The 17644-nt window shown below is 45.5% G+C and overlaps 1 protein-coding gene across 1 annotated transcript in view; it reads left to right on the top strand.

The window, feature by feature from the left end:
* gmds (GDP-mannose 4,6-dehydratase) overlaps positions 1 to 12753 on the top strand; it is a 274497-nt gene extending 261744 nt beyond the window's left edge. The window contains exons 10-11 of the mRNA XM_062028147.1: positions 4065 to 4133; positions 12371 to 12753. Coding sequence (XP_061884131.1) covers positions 4065 to 4133; positions 12371 to 12433 — 132 coding nt within the window. The 3' untranslated portion in view covers positions 12434 to 12753. The remainder of the gene's footprint in view (positions 1 to 4064; positions 4134 to 12370) is intronic.
* Positions 12754 to 17644: the final 4891 nt, after the last annotated feature.

Here is a 17644-nt window from a genome sequence, read left to right as displayed (position 1 = left end):
TCAGACACACAGTCCTGCAGTCGCACGTACTGTGGTCTGTCAGTCAAGTAATCAACAACCCAGGACACCAAGGGGGCCTCCACCTGCATCGTCTCCAACTTCACACCCAGTAGTCCAGGCCGTATGGTATTAAAAGCACTGGAGAAGTCAAAAAACATGCCCCTCACACTGCTCGCAGGCTTGTCTAGGTGGGTGTGGGCTCGGTTCAGCAGGTAGATGACTGTGTCCTCCACTCCCAGTTAGGGCTGGTAGGCGAATTGGAGTGGGTCCAGGTGGGGCTTGACTGTAGGGCGGAGTTGTTCCAGGACCAACCTCTCCATGGTCTTCATGAACGTGTAGTCCTTCGACGTGCTGGGTCGCGTGCACTTGGGGATGGGGACCACGCATGAGGTTTTCCACAGTGTGGGGACTTTCTGCAGCCTAAGGCTCATGTTGAAGATGTGCTGTAGCACACCACACAGCTGTGGGGCTCAGGGTTTGAGCACCCTGGGGCTCACACCGTCAGGACCCGCGGCCTTGCCTGTATGTAACTTATTAAGCTGTGCATTCACCTGTTCTGCAGACAGACACACTGGGTGGGTTTCAGGTGATTGGGGGAGGGGGGGTTCATCAAACTGAGGGTGAGGTGTTAAGTGGGGGGAGGAAGTCATTGGAGTTGGGGGGCTGTGAGGAGGGGAGGGGGGGGGGGTGTATTGGTTCGCTGAAGTTGTCAGGGGGCCGGCTGGCAGGAGCTTGTCGGAGCCACAGTGTCAAACCTGTTAAAGAACTGGTTTAGTTCATTGGCCCTCTCTTTGTCTTCGTCCACCCCCTTACCCCCTGACGGTTTGAGGCCGGTGATGGTCTGCATACCTCTCCAAACCGCCTTCATGTTGTTGTCTTTCAGCTTCCCTTCCAGCTTCCTCCTGTAGTTCTCCTTGGCCTCCCTGAGTTTGGTCTTCAGCAGCCCCTGAATTTTTTTCACCTCCTCCCTGTTACCAGTATTGAATGCTCTCTTCTTCTCATTCAGTAGGGCTTTGATGTCCTTGGTCACCCACGGCTTGTTGTTTGGGTAGCAGGTGACCGTCTTTGATGGGACATTTGAGTCAACACAGAAGTTGGTATAGTCTGTGATGCACTCTGTGAGCCCGTCAATGTCCTCTCCATGAGGCTCCATGAGCACCTGCCAGTCAGTTACCTCAAAACAGCCCTGTAGTGTCTCTTGGACCCCTTCTGACCACCTTCTCGCTGTTTTTTTGGTCACAAACTGTGTTTTGACCAGAGGCACATAACAGGGGTTGAGGTAAACAAGTTTGTGGTCTGACCGGCCCAGCTCTGGTAGCGGTATGGAGCTATACGCATCCTTGATGTTTGCGTACAACATGTCCAAGATCTTATTTCCTCTGGTGTGGCAGCTGACATACTGAGCGAAGTTGGGTAGTGATTTGTCCATAGTAACATGGTTAAAATCTCCCAAGATGAGGATGAGAGCTTTCGGGTGTTTGGTTTGTAATCTGGCTATCGAGCTGTGGATGACGTCACTGGCAGCTGCAGCGTTTGCAGAGGGGGGGATGTATACTGCCATCATGATAACATGCGGAATCTCCCTGGGCAAATAATATGGTCTGAGCCCTACAGCTAACATCGCTATATTCGGGTCACAGTGGCGCTCTTTTATTGTTATATGACGGGGATGACAATATTTCTTGTTAATAAACACAGCAAGCCCCCCTCTTTTCCGCTTGCCATTGGTTTGGTCCCGGTCAGCGCGCACTGTTTGAAACCCATTTATAGAAACATTACTATCCGGAACATCGCCGTGCAGCCACGTCTCAGTAAAACACATTAGGCTACACTCACGATATTCTTTCTGACTAGCGGCAAGCACCGACAACTCGTCCATTTTATTAGCCAGAGACCGCACGTTACTCATGACGACGGAAGGAAGATATGGTTTATATCTCCTTCTCTCCCTCCTCGCTTCAGCCCTCTTCTGTCTCGAGCGTCTCCCTTTCCCTCGACAGCCACAAACACCTCCATTAGTCCTTTTTAGCTCCTTCGGGATCTGGTTAGTTAGCGCCGGGTCCGTTAGCTGGATGCTAATAACTGGTGCCGCTAACAACTGTTCCCTGGTGTAGATGAAATAACCTCTCAACTGTTGTCCATCTGAGCTCTTCAGTAGCGTCCCCACCGTCAGTATGACGAACAAAACACTTCTAAACTGCATGTTTAGAATGGCACGACTAGATAGAAAGTAAATGTAGGGTAAATGTAAAAATATAAAAAGTACAAAGCGAACAAAAACAAAAGACAAAGACGGAGCAAACTGCAGCAGCGGCCGTCTAGATCGACGCATGCACACTTTAACATTATGTTTTAGAGGTAACTTAAGTAGAAGTGGTCATTAACAGCACAAAACACAATAACAGAAGTACATTTTGCTCTGCTACAGTATAGCGGCCAATAACAAGTAACTTTTAGTAACACTTAATTAAGTGTAACTATAACAACGTCTGACGGACCAACGATGACAAGTCCATGTTCAAACACTTTCCATCATGCATTCAGCTGTAAATTGACTTACTTTGCTCTCCACGTATTGTTGTGGATGGTGGTTTCGGAGTTGGTTCATCATGTTTGAATTGTTGCCTTCCTTCGCAGGGACTTTTTTCCTGCATTTTCTGGTGATGGGCTGACTGTCCTTAATTATTTTACCCTCAGCCTGCTTTACGACTTCAAAATACTCTGACTTTTGTCTGTTTACTAGGTGGGCAAAATGAAGTTCCTTGTGTTGTTTTCCGCCATTGCAAACAGCGCTAGTTAGTGTGCATGTGCCATCTTCAGAGGCGCTGCTGCTGCGTTTCCAGGAAGTGAGCAATGTCGCCTAAAATGCATTAATAAATAACGGTTTTTCGATATTTACAAAATTAAACGATATTACTAACTGTTTACCGTTAGATCCCTTGAAGGGACCACAATTCTTTACTTCTCTCTGTTGGTTCTGCTTATTGTTTCCTTTATTTCCTGTCCCGGTGCTCTTTTTTTAGCTGTATTACCTGTGTGGTTTTTGTGTTTTACAGTACCTTTACTTTCTGTTAATTGTACTGCCAGCTCCATTGCTCTCCATATGTAATTAGCTCTATTTAGTTCCACATTGTTATTATTTGAGCTGCTCATGCTATATGCACTAGCTAGTTGTTTGGTACTACAACTTTTGTCCCTGCGTTTTCCCTTATGAAAGGACTTTTTACATGTACGTGGATGTCCATCTCTGCCTCATCGGCTCACGTTGCCAGCAACACTACGCTCAATTGTGGCACTTTTAAGTCACTGGTGGGTCAGAAAAGAGGTTAAGCTCTCTGTCATTTGTAGTAATCATTATTGATAAACACTGCCGTTGAATTAACTTGATGTGGTTAAGCACAAATGCTGTTAGATATCTCCCAGGCACATCTCTGATTGTGAAAGAAATGCATTGCGTAACTATTAATTTTCTTAGTATAGCTCCAAATGTGTTTATTTGTAGTTGATCATTTTGAACTTAAATATCAGATCTTCCTTCTTCCTGATTTTATCAGCCCACTTGAGGCATATGTGTGTTTCTCACAATGTGGGGCCACAGGGAAATGGAGAACAAATTTGAAAAGTTGAGGAAGTATAAAGAAATTCTATCTTTCTTAGGTGGTCTTAGACATGGTCTCAGAGGGTCTTAAACCCAACTCCAAGAGGGGGGAAGAGACAAAGCAACCAAGAGGCTGTTGGGACATGGCAAGAGGAATCATGAGTGGATGATCTTGGACCGGGGGTTACACTACCAGAACCCCACAATTCATCATGGTCTGTCACTGTCTGGTCATCAATTGGTGGTGGGAATCTGAAAATGGAGATTGATGGCCAGCGATACTCCTACCTTCCCTACCATGCTCTTGTGTTTGTACGTGCGTGCGTATTAAATACAAACAAAAATTGCCTTGAACTGAATTTTGTACATACTGCTATACTCATGTCAGCTGTCCTATGCGTGGCCTACCTGATATACATGATACCATTTTGCTGTTGTCCTAACTTGTCCCTCCTCTTTGTCCTAGGATTACCTGCAAGGTGACAGCACGAAAGCAGATCAGAAGCTTGGTTGGAAGCCTAAGGTCACTTTTGAGGTGCGTTTGAAAACCTGCTAAATATTAAGAGTGGCAGGGTGTCAATAATGTTTTCCTTTACACTGACAGAAGCTCATGCAATGCAGTGTTGAAAGATCAGTTCATATTTAAATGAGAACAGTCTTGTGTCATATTGTCATACTCTTAATGCCAAACAGTCACGTATGAAAGCACATGATCACAGGTGCACTTCTGTGAACAGAGATTTACCTTTAAGGGGAACTGCACTTTTTAGGAAATGGTGTCCTACCACATTTATATAGCGCTTTATTATACCTTGAATGATACCCAAAGATGTGTTACATACGCATTTGTTACATTGGTAATTCAGGCAAACATACTCCTTGTTTGAAAAAATAACTTGATTTGACAATTTTGCTGTGCTTAGTACCACTATTAAAGGCCTACTGAAATGTGATTTTCTTATATAAACGGGGATAGCAGGTCCATTGTATGTGTCATACTTGATCATTTTGCGATATTGCCATATTTTTGCTGAAAGGATTTAGTATAGAACAACGACGATAAACTACGCAACTTTTGGTCTCTGATAAAAAAAAGCCTTGCCCCTACCGGAAGTAGCGTGACGTAGTCAGTTGATCGCCTCCTCATATTTTCCTATTGTTTTCAATGCAGCTAGAGCGATTCGGACCGAGAAAGCAAAGATTACCCCATTAATTTGAATGAGGATGAAAGATTTGTGGATGAGGAACGTTAGAGTGACGGACTAGAATGCAGTGCAAGACATATCTTTTTTCCCTCTGACCGTAACTTAGATACAAGCTGGCTCATTGGATTCCACACTCTCTCCTTTTTCTATTGTGGATCACAGATTTGTATTTTAAACCACCTCGGATACTATATCCTCTTGAAAATGAGAGTCGAGAACGCGAAATGGACATTCACAGTGACTTTTATCTCCACGACAATACATCGACGAAACACTTTAGCTACGGAGCTAACGTGATAGCATCGTGCTTAACTGCATATAGAAACAAAATAAATAAATCCCTGACTGGAAGGATAGACAGAAGATCAGCAATACTATTAAACCATGGACCTGTAAATACACGGTTAATGCTTTCCAGCCTGGCGAAGGTTAACAATGCTGTTGCTAACGACGCCATTGAAGCTAACTTAGCTAGGGAGCTAACGTGATAGCATCGGGCTCAAATGCAGATAGAAACAAAATACATAAACCCCTGACTGGAAGGATAGACACAAAATCAACAATACTATTAAACCATGAACATGTAAATACACGGTTAATGCTTTCCAGCTTGGCGAAGCTTAAAAATGCTGTTGCTAATGACGCCATTGAAGCTAACTTAGTATAACGGGACCTCACCTATGATAAAAACATTAGCGCTCCACCTACGCCAACCAGCCCTCATCTGCTCATCAACACCCGTGCTCACCTCCGTTCCAGCGATCGACGGAAGGACGAAGGACTTCACGATCATCCGTGCGGTCGGGGGCTAGCGTCGGCTAGCGCGTCTGCTATCCGAGTCAAAGTTTTCCTGGTTGTGTTGCTATAGTCCGCCGCTAATACACCGATCCCACCTACAACTTTCTTCTTTGCAGTCTTCATTGTTCATTAAACAAATTGCAAAAGATTCACCAACACAGATGTCCAGAATACTGTGGAATTATGAGATGAAAACAGAGCTATTTTGTATTGGATTCAATGGGGTACCGATACTTCTGTTTCACAGGCTACGTCACGCGCATACGTCGTCATCCAAAGGCGTTTTCAACCGGAAGTTAAGTGGGAAATTTAAAATTGCACTTTATAAGTTAACCCGGCCGTATTGGCATGTGTTGCAATGTTAAGATTTCATCATTGATATATAAACTATCAGACTGCGTGGTCGGTAGTAGTGGGTTTCAGTAGGCCTTTAATATGCCACAAATTAATCCCGCATAACAAACACCTCCCCCCTCCTGTCCATATAACCCGCCAATACAACTCAAACACCCGCACAACACACCCAAAATACCATTCACCTCCCCAAAGTTCATACAGCACATATATTTCCCCAAAGTACTCAAAGTTACGTACGTGACATGCACATAGCGTCACGCACGTAGGGACAAGCGATCAAATGTTTGGAAGCCGCAGCTACACATGTATGTATATACATGTATGTACTCACGGTACCGCGTCTGCGTATCCAACTCAAAGTCCTCCTGGTAAGAGTCTCTGTTGTCCCAGTTCTCCACAGGCCAATGGTAAAGCTTGACTGTCATCTTTCGGGAATGTAAACAATGAAACACCGGCTACGTGTTTGTGTTGCTGCAGCCGGCCGCTAATACACCGCTTCCCACCTACAGCTTTCTTCTTTGCTGTCTCCATTGTTCATTGAACAAATTGCAAAAGATTCACCAACACAGATGTCCAGAATACTGTGGAATTTTGCGATGAAAATAGACGACTTAATAGCTGGCCACAATGGTGTCCCAAAATGTCCTCTACAATCCGTGACGTCACGCGCAAACGTCATCATACCGAGACGTTTTCAGCAGGTTATTTTGCAGGAAATTTAAAATTGCACTTTACTAATCTAACCCGGCCGTATTGGCATGTGTTGCAATGTTAAGATTTCATCATTGATATATAAACTATCAGACTGCGTGGTCGGTAGTAGTGGGTTTCAGTAGGCCGTTAAGGGTGCTTACACGCTGTTTGGTCATGTGTGAACATTGTCCAGGGCCAAATGGACAAGCTCAAACAGGCGGACCAAGACCACCTGACAGTCGGGTGAGTCTCCACTTGCCAGGGGATTCTAGTCCTAAGTAAGGCACGTGTAATCGCCAACGGACAGAAACCCTAAATATGATGACCATAGCTGGGAAATCAATGGCAACACGATGTCTGACTGCAGCACATATCCCGGAATTGTATTTTTACATCTTTATATAATTTATAATTTGTTAGATACCGCTGGTAAGAGGATCTGCCATAGAAAGCAAAGTCCTATGCTCGTTTGTGACCCAGAAAGTCATGTTGTTTTAGGTGCGGTAAGTCGTCGAACCATTACACGTCCCATACGCCATCCAATCGTGGCACAACTTTATGCATATGATTAACTGATAGCATTGTACAAAACCCAAAACCAGTGAAGTTGGCACGTTGTGTAATTTATAAGTAAAAACAGAATACAATGATTTGCAAATCTTTTTCAACTTATATTCAATTGAATAGACTGCAAAGACAAGATATTTAATGTTCGAACTGAAAAACATTTTTTTTTGCAAATAATCATTAACTTAGAATTGAATGGCAATAATTGCAAAAAAGTTGGCACAGGGCAATTTTTACCACTGTGTTACATGGCCTTTCCTTTTAACAACACTCAGTAAAGGTTTGGGAACTGAGGAGACCAATTTTTGAAGCTTTTTTAGGTGGAATTCTTTCCTATTCTTGCTTGATGTGCAGCTTAAGTTGTTACACAGTCCGGGGTCTCCATTATGGTATTTTAGGCTTCATATTGCGCCACACATTTTCAATGGGAGACAGGTCTGGACTACAGGCAGGCCAGTCTAGTACCCGCACTCTTTTACTATGAAGCCACGCTGTTGTAACACGTGCAGAATGTGGTATGGCATTGTCTTGCTGAAGTAAGCACGATAACGTTGCTTGGATGGCAACATATGTTGCTCCAAAACCTGTATGTACCTTTCAGCATTAATGGTGCCTTCACAGTTATCCATGCCTTGGGTACTAATACACCCCCATACCAAAATGGCGGCGCGTGTACATGCAGCGACCACTCTCTCTCCTGATAATGCGGTGTTTTCTTGTTTTACGTGTGTTTTTTCGTCTCGTGTGTGTAAGTGTTCGTCGCGTTTATCTGCCCCACGGCAAACATACAGCCGTGAGGGACTGCTCGCCATAGGCAGCACCGGAGTTAAGGACTTAAACCCGGCGGACGTCGAGGTGCTACGAAGCCTCGGATTACTCCGGCGGCCCACCACAACACCGACCCCCACAGCTGCTCCGTGCCCGCAGAGGAGGCGCCGCAAGCGGTGTGCGAGAAGGCGGAAGCGCGGCAAGCGCGGAGGTATCCGAGCCAGGCTAGCGGCTAGCCCAAACAAGCCGGCTATTCCATCCATCCTCCTAGCCAACGTACGCTCCCTGGACAACAAACGGGACCACATACAGCTCATCCGATCCACACAGAAGACGGTGAGAGAGTGTTGTGCTTTTGTGTTCACTGAAACGTGGCTCCACGACGGCATCCCGGACTCCGCCATCCAGCTCGACCAGCTAACATGCTATCGGGCAGACAGGGCCCTCACTGCAGGAGGTAAGACCCGCGGTGGCGGGGTCTGTGTTTACATCAGTGATGCATGGTGTAAGGACACTGTTGTTACACAGAAGCACTGCTCAGCCCTGGTGGAGTTCATGTTTTTAAAGTGTCGGCCTTTCCACCTACCGAGGGAGTTTACAGCCATTCTACTAGCTGCTGTTTATATTCCCCCCTGCTCTAACAACAAGGACAGAGACAGGGCACTATCTGAACTGAACTGTGCCATCACCGAACACCAGACAGCCCATCCAGACGGCTTCCTCATCGTGGCTGGTGATTTCAACCAGGCTAACCTCAAGTCAGTGTGTCCACAGCTACATCAACACATTGACTTTCCTACAAGAGGTAATAACACACTGGACATGGTCTTCACCACTCAGAGAGGAGCTTACAAGGCGTCACCCCTCCCCCACCTGGGTGCTTCTGACCACCTCACTGTCATGCTAATGCCAGCATACAGGCCGAGGGCTAAAGTCACCAGACCAGTTCAGAAGCAAGTGAGGGTGTGGCCAGTGGATGCCTCCTCTGCTCTGCAGGACTGTTTTGACACCACAGACTGGGACATTTTCAAGCAGGCAGCCACCTACAACCACCACATCGACATACAGGAATATACAGAGACTGTCACTGCATACATCACTAAATGCATCGATGATGTCACAGAGACCAGGACCATCACGGTACGGGAAAATCAGAAACCATGGCTGACGGGGGAAGTCCATAGGTTGCTGAGAGCCCGGAACGCTGCCTTCAGAGCAGGAGATGAGGCTGGCCTGAGAACAGCCAGGGCCAACCTGAACCGTGGCATCAGAGATGCTAAGAGGCAGTACGGCAGCAGGATAGCCCACCGCTTCAGTGACAGCAGAGACACCAGGAGCCTGTGGCGGGGGATCCAGACCATCACGGACTATAAACCCCGACCACAGACCTGTGACAGTGACACCGCTCTGCTGAACAGCCTGAACGAGTTCTTTGGACGCTTTGAGGCAAAAAACAGCACGCCTGCACGGAAGACTCCACCCCCTCCGGATGACCAGGTGCTGTCCCTGTCTTCGGCCAGCGTGAGGCGTTCCCTCTCCAGAGTCAACGCACGCAAAGCTGGAGGCCCGGACAACATACCTGGTCGTGTGCTGAGAGACTGTGCAGCGGAGCTCACAGATGTCTTCACGGACATCTTCAACACCTCCCTGAGCCAAGCTGCTGTTCCCACGTGCCTCAAAGCCACCACCATCATCCCGGTTCCCAAGAAGGCTTCCCCATCCAGCTACAACGATTACCGTCCCGTTGCACTGACGCCCATCATCACGAAGTGCTTCGAACGGCTAGTCTTGCAGCACATCAAGTCCATCCTCCCCCCCACCCTGGACCCCTACCAGTTTGCATATCGGGCCAACAGATCGACCGATGATGCAATCTCCACAGCCCTCCACTCAGCTCTCACCCACCTGGACACTAAAGACTCCTACGCCAGGATGCTGTTCATAGACTTCAGTTCAGCATTTAACACCATCATCCCACAGCAGCTGATTCACAAACTGGACCGGCTGGGGCTGAACACGTCGCTGTGCAACTGGCTGCTGGACTTCCTGACTGGGAGACCACAGGCAGTCCGGGTCGGCAGGTACACATCCAGCACCATCATCATGAACACAGGGGCCCCTCAAGGATGTGTGCTGAGCCCCCTTCTCTTCACCCTGCTGACCCACGACTGCACGCCGAAGCACAGCACCAACCTCTTCGTCAAGTTTGCGGACGACACAACTGTGGTAGGTCTCATCCACAATAACGATGAGACCGGCTACAGAGACGAGGTGAGCCAACTGGCCACATGGTGCGGTGACAACAATCTCTCTCTCAATGTAGAGAAAACAAGGGAGATTGTTGTGGACTTCAGGAGAGCGCACACCCAGCACCCTCCTCTGACCATCAACGGTGCGGTGGTGGAGAGAGTGAGCAGCACCAAATACCTGGGTGTGCACATCACAGATGACCTCTCCTGGAAGACCAACACTGCATCACTGGCCAAGAGGGCTCAACAGCGCCTCTACTTCCTCCGCAAACTGCGAAGAGCAAAAGCCTCAGCCTCCATCATGCACTCCTTCTACCGGGGCGTCATTGAGAGCATCCTGACCAGCTGCATAACTGTGTGGTACGGAGGCTGCACGGCGTCCTGCCGCAGGACGCTGCAGCGCACAGTTAGGGCAGCTGAGAAGATCGTCGGTGCCCCCCTCCCCTCCCTCCAGGACATTTACAACACACGCCTGTCACGCAAAGCACTCCGCGTGGCAGGCGACATCACACACCCCTCACACGGCTTCTTCAGACTGCTGCCATCCGGCAGACGACTGAGAAGCCTCCGAGCTCGAAGCTGTAGGCTGAGAGACAGCTTCATCCATCAGGCTGTCAGGAAGCTGAACTCTCTCCCAGCCCCCCCCCCCCCCTTCTCACTCTGCCCTGCAATCTGATCTGAACTGTGAACTGAGACACTACACCCCCCCCCCCCCCACTCACCCACACACACACACACACACACACACACACACACACACACACCATCTATCACTTAGCCACTTTACTCCAGACTCAAAATGCTGCTAACTGTTTTAACTGTTTACACTGTTTACATTGCACTTTGCACTCCCATCTGAATATTTGAATACTTACGTTGCAATACTGTATATACAATAGATAGATATTATAGATATTCTGGTAATATCTTCTTCCCCTGTATATTTTTCCCCCCCCTCATGCGACTGTTTAAATTGTTGTCTTTTTTTATTCTTCTTTTACACTTTATATTTATAGACACCGTGGTTGTGAGAGGAACGTAATTTCGTCCACCTGTATGTCCTGTACAAACAGTTGTTTGACAATAAAGCTGACTTTGACTTTGACTTTGACTTTGATCACAGATGCTGGCTTTTGAACTTTGCGCCTATAACAGCCCGGATGGTTGTTTTTCTCTTTGGTCCGGAGGACAAGACGTCCGTTTTCCAAAAAAAATTTGAAATGTGGACTCGTCCGACCACAGAACACTTTTCCACTTTGCATCAGTCCATCTTAGATGAGCTCGGGCCCAGCTAAGCCGGCAGCGTTTCTGGGTGTTGTTGATAAATGGCTTTCGCTTTGCATAGTAGAGTTTTAACTTTCACTTCCAGATGTAGCAACCAACTGTAGTTACTGACAGTGGTTTTCTGAAGTGTTCATGAGCCCATATGGTGATATCCTTTACACACTGATCTCGCTTTTTGATGCCATCCAAGCAATGTCTTTTGCATGGACGCCCCTGCTTATTTCAGCAAGACGATGCCAAGCCACATTCCGCACGTGTTACAACAGCGTGGCTTCGTAGTAAAAGAGTACAGGTACTAGACTGGCCTGCCTGTAGTCCAGACCTGTCTCCCATTGAAAATGTGTGGCGCATTATGGAGCCTAAAATACCACAACAAAGACTGTTGAACAACTTAAGCTGTACATCAAGCCAGAATGGGAAATAATTCTACCTGAAAAGCTTCATAAATTACTAAATGCTGTTAAAAAGAAAGGCCATGTAACACTGTGGGAAAAATGCCCCTGTGACAACTGTTTTGCAATGTGTTGCTGCCATTAAATTCTAAGTTAATGATTATTTGCCAAAAAAATATAGTTTCTCAGTTCGAACATTAAATATCTTGACTTTGTAGTGTATTCAACTGAATATAAGTTGAAAATAGTTTGCAAATCATTGTATTCTGTTTTTATTTACGATTTACCCAATGTGCAAACTTCACTGGTTTTGGGTTTTGTACTCTATTTACTGTAAATAGAGTACATTGATAAAAGCAAAGCATAATCAAGGGTTTTACCGTCAGAAGAGATGTTTCTGTTTGTTAGTCAACTTGTTGTCCTTCCCTGCTGACTTTTAAGTGTGATGTGTGTCTGCAGAAGCTGGTGAAGGAAATGGTGGACGCTGACATCGAGATGATGAAGAAAAACCCAAATGCCTGAGACCAAACCGTATGCAGTCCATTTTAGTGCACAAAAAGGACCATGTTTAATTAATGTTGCCTTGAAGATAATTCCAAATTAAGTTATGGTGTATGTTTGATCTTTGTTTTGTTTTGATTAATTATAGCATTTTACTCCAATCATTTAAGTTCCAGGGACGATAAAAACTATTACCTGGGAAACGTGAATCAATAGTTTACTGTAAAAATCAATGCAGATTGTACAACTTGTTGTATGTGCTTGCATGCAGAAAGACACAATATAGTCTGAGAATGCAATTACAGAAGGAATCCCATTGTTTGAATAAAGCAATCACAAAACAGTAACTGCTTGTTGTCAAAAGGTCGCCTGACTCAGCTCCTGTCATTTCCCTCTAACCGTGTTGCTTTTCTAGCCCTTTTATTTGTCAGCACAGTGCACTCTTTTATCGGACAGGCAGTTGTTTACCCAGTGTGGTCTTAGATGCTGTTGAAACCGAGGTCACTTCATGTAGGGGATGCATCCAGTCCAGACTGGCTCAAAGGTTGGTTAATATTGCAACCTTTTTTTTTCAAAGACAAATTTAAAAAAAAACACTTTCAATCGGTTTTGTTCCTAAGTGAGGTTCCTTTAGTTCAGGGGTGACCAAACTGCGTTCCATAACTCAGATACTCTTTTTTTTTTTTTTCCACTGCAGCTGGTTTGGAGTAGGATTTCAGAGCTTTTGTTTTCCATTGCCACAGCACTAAAAGTTGCCGCCCACTCCTAAGTTTTTTTGGTTCAAATCCAGCTCCAAAACGAAGCTGGACCAGCTTGCTGAACTAACTACATAATGAGGTGGGCGGAGTTATTTCTCATTAACAGAGTCGATTCACTTCCATCTTGTTTCCCCCGACACAGCACGAAGCTAACTTTTTGTGTGAATAAAATAGAAAACCCCACTAAATTTTGGACGCCCAGGAAGACGTGCTGTATATTTTACATTTGGACACTCGCGAGAGTGGTACCGTGTTTTGGACTATAAGGCGCACTTAGAATCCTTTCATTTTCTCAAAACTCGACAGTGCGCCAGTGCGCCTAATGTACGGAATCATTTTGGTTGTGCTTACCTATCTCAAAGCTATTTTATTTGGTACATGGTAAAATGATAAGTGTGACCAGTAGATGGCAGTCACATATAAGAGATACGTGTCGACTGCAATATGACTCAAGTAAACAACACCAAAATGTTATATGTTCCATTGAAAATATAGAACATTACACACGGCGCACAAAAATCTATCAAAATGTTTTAGTACGACTTTGGTAAGCTATGAAGCCGCACTGCTTGATGGATTGTACTTTGCTTCAACATACGAGTATTATTATGGTAAGACATATTATTTGGTGTTTTGTTTCACAATATTATGCAAAACCAACTTTTCTTACCTTCTGGTACCTGCTGATCTGTATTTGGGATCTGCATAAGTCATGAAAATTTACGCATGGAGACACGGGAGTCGATAAGCTTCTTCTTTTTCACTATCTTCTTGTTATGGGACATTCATCCTCAACTGTTGCCATTTCTAATATAAAGTAGTGTAAAGTTCTTACTTATATCGGTCAGTAAACTCGCCATGAAAGCGCTAAAACATACTGGTGTAGTGAGTTTACATTATTCACCCAAGGAACTTTAGTTATTAGAGAGTTCCGGTCGGATGGTTTTTCACGTGACACGTTGTTGTTGTTGCACCATACTTGCCAACCTTGAGACCTCCGAATTCGGGAGATTGTGGGGGTGGGCGGGGAGGGGGGGGGGCCAAGTGGGAGGAGTATATTTATAGCTAGAATTCACTGAAATTAAAGTATTTATTATATATATATATATATATATATATATATATATATATATATATATATGTATATATATATATATATATATATATATATATATATATATATATATATATATATATATATATATATATATATATATACACATATATATACACATATATATATATATGTATATATATATATATATATATAGTACAGTAAACAGTAATGAAAACACAGTTCTACTAACTGTACTGTACTTGCTACTTACTTTTTTTTTTTTAAATAACACTTACCTTTCACTATTTGAGTAGCTTTGGTTCTGCCATTTGAGTACTGGCAAGCGATCTCTGAATCCGGGAACATATCCTTCACGGATTTGTAGAAAACATCCGCAAATGAGAACGGAATGTTGCTTGCAAGGTGGCCCATAATACTGGGCTGTGACCAGCCTTGTCCTTCTCTGACCGTTCATGAGTGACTATATCCATTCGGCCACCGTGTTATGGGTTATAGATAAACCTATGGATAACGGAGACATATATAATAGTCTCCTTTTCAGGTGAGAGACGACGCTAAAGGCACTGCCTTTAAGGCACGCCCCCAATATAGTTGTCCGGCTGGAAATCGGGAGATTTTCGGGAGATTGGTTGTCCCGGGAGATTTTCGGAGAGGCACTGAATTTCGGGAGTCTCCCGGAAAATTCGGGAGGGTTGGCAAGTATGTGTTGCACTAGTGAGCCACGGCTGAGAAGATGCTGCTCCGTTATTGATTTAAGTAAAGTCTAGATGTCATTAAAACAGTTAGCTCAATCTTTTGACACTTCTTCAACCCCCGTCCTTGCACGCTACACCGCTACAACAAAGATGACGGGGAGAAGACGCTGCCGAAGGTGAGCCACGTAAATAAGACCGCCCACAAAAATTTAGCAGCTAGAATTGGATTAAATATTGATCATTTATGCATCCTTAATTCATGTATATTGATGCAGTTTTACATTTCTTTGTCCATCCATCCATCCATTTTGTACTGCTTGTCCCTTTTGGAGTCGTGGGGGGTGCTGGAGTAGGCTCCAGCACCCCCCGCGACGCAATGCAGCTGAGCTAGGTCTCAGCTGCATTCGGGCGGTTTTTGTTTCACTAAAAAGGCATTCATCACTTGCAACTTTGAAAAACAGTACATTTGTAACAAGAAACAGTTGAATAATTTCCGTAGATTAATAGAAATGTGTGCAAAACAGGAACATAAATTCCCTTAATCAAGGAGCTGGTCGGCTTGCTGCAGTCAGTCAAATTTTACAACTGTCAGCATTACTTTATTTACAAAAAATACATATTCTCATCTCATCCACCTTGCCACAGAGGAGCCTTTTAACTACCTTGGCAACCTCAGGCCCAGAAATAGGAGAGCCCACCACAGATTCCCCAGGCATTGCCTCCTTATAGGAAGATGTGTAGGTGGGATTGAGGAGGTCTTCGAAGTATTCCCTCCACTGATCCACAGCATCCTGAGACGAGGTCAGCAGCACACCATCCTCAACATACACGGTATTGACAGTGGTGGCAAATGGTGGTCCAGAATCGCTTCAAAGCCGTCCGAAAGTTGTTTTCCATGGCTTCCCTAAAGTCTTCCAATGTCCGAGTTTTTGCCTGTCCGCTGTCTCCGGAGTTCCAAGAGCCAAAAGGACCCAATAGCACTTTTTCTTAAGCTTGACGGCATCCTTCACCGCTAGTGTCCACCAGCGGTTTCAGGCACCAACCACGTCGCGGCCACAGCTCCGATCGGTCGCCTCAACAATAGAGGTACGGAACATGGTCAGCATGTTCAATGTCTGGATCAATGTCCAGCACATGTTCAAAGTTCTTCAGGAGATGGGGATTGAAACTCTCTGATGAGAGACTATGCTAAACATTCCCAGTAGACTCTTACAATATGTGTGGAGCTGCCAGGATTGTCTGGCATCCTCCCCCACCATCGGAGCCAACTCACCACCAGGTGGTGATTGGTAGAAAGCTGCACCCGGGGGACAAGAAGAATTGCCACCCCAGCCAGTCGCCTCTTACTGCGTGCAACGCCAGAGTGGAAGAGAGTCCAGCCCCCCTCGAGAGGATTAGTTCCAGAGCCTTTACTGTGCGTCGAAGTGAGTCCGACTATATCTAGCTGGAACTTCTCCACCCCGTGCACCAGCTCAGGCTCCTTTCCCCCTAGCAAGGTAACGTTCCACGTTCCAAGAGCTTCCGTCTGTAGCCAAGGATCGAACCACTAAGGGCCCTGCCTTCGGCTGCCGCCCAGCTCACACTGCCCCCAACCTCTATGCCCCCTTTCATGAGTGGTGTCAAGTCAAGTCAAGTCAACTTTATTTATATAGCACATTTTCAACAACTGTTTAGGTTGCACCAAAGTGCTTTACAGGTTAAAAAAGCATGGAGCAAACAAAAAACAAACAAAAAAACCAACAACAAAAAAAAAACAACAACTAAGCAAAACAAAAAACAAACAAACAAAGAACATAAACAATGAGTGTGCTAAACAAGACAATGCAAATGCAATACGGTAAAAGGGGTCGAATAAAAAGTTTTAAAAAAAAAATTTGCAGAAAAAAAAAAAAATAATAATAATAATAATAAAAGTGCTACAAATTGAAAAATACAACTAAAGCGAAGGGGTGGGAGGGGGGGGGGACTAGAAATGGTGGCCTAGTGGGCGGACTCAGCTCGGGTCAAAGGCCAGCGAGAAGAGGTAGGTTTTAAGGAGGGTTTTGAAGACCCCCAGGCTCCGGGCTGACCTAATGTGGAGGGGAAGGCTGTTCCAGAGCTTAGGGGCGGCAACGGAAAAGGCTCTGTCCCCTCTGGTCTTTAGCCTGGATCTGGGGACCGCCAAAAGCATTTGGTCAGCTGACCTCAAGGCTCTAGACGAGGTATGGTGATGCAGCAGCTCGGTCAGGTATTGTGGGGCCAGACCATTTAGGGATTTAAAAACAATTAAAAGTAATTTAAAATCAATGCGGTGACGGACAGGGAGCCAGTGGAGTGAGGCCAGCACTGGGGTGATGTGCTCGCGTTTTTTGGTACTGGTGAGGAGACGGGCAGCCGCGTTTTGCACAAGCTGCAAACGGCGGAGTGATGCCTGATCAATGCCAGCGTACAGTGAGTTATTGTTGTCTAGCCGGTGTGTGATGAAGGCGTGGATAGCAGTCTCCAGGTCGCTCTGGGAGAGATAGGCCTTGGTCTTTGCTAGGGTTCTGAGATGGTAAAAGCTGGTACTAACCACTGAGCTGACCTGTTTGGTGAATTTGAAGGCACTATCAAAGATCACACCGAGATTTCTCACGGAGGACCGGATGTTTACACCCAGAGGACCAAGAGCACTGACAGACGAGACTGGAGATGTATCGCCGAAGATGATTATCTCGGTCTT

This window comes from Entelurus aequoreus, linkage group LG19 (genome assembly GCF_033978785.1).
Source record: "Entelurus aequoreus isolate RoL-2023_Sb linkage group LG19, RoL_Eaeq_v1.1, whole genome shotgun sequence".
NCBI classification, from domain to species: Eukaryota; Metazoa; Chordata; class Actinopteri; order Syngnathiformes; family Syngnathidae; genus Entelurus; species Entelurus aequoreus.
The sequence above is the reverse complement of the archived record's forward strand: the minus strand, read 5'-3'. Positions and strand labels throughout refer to the sequence as shown.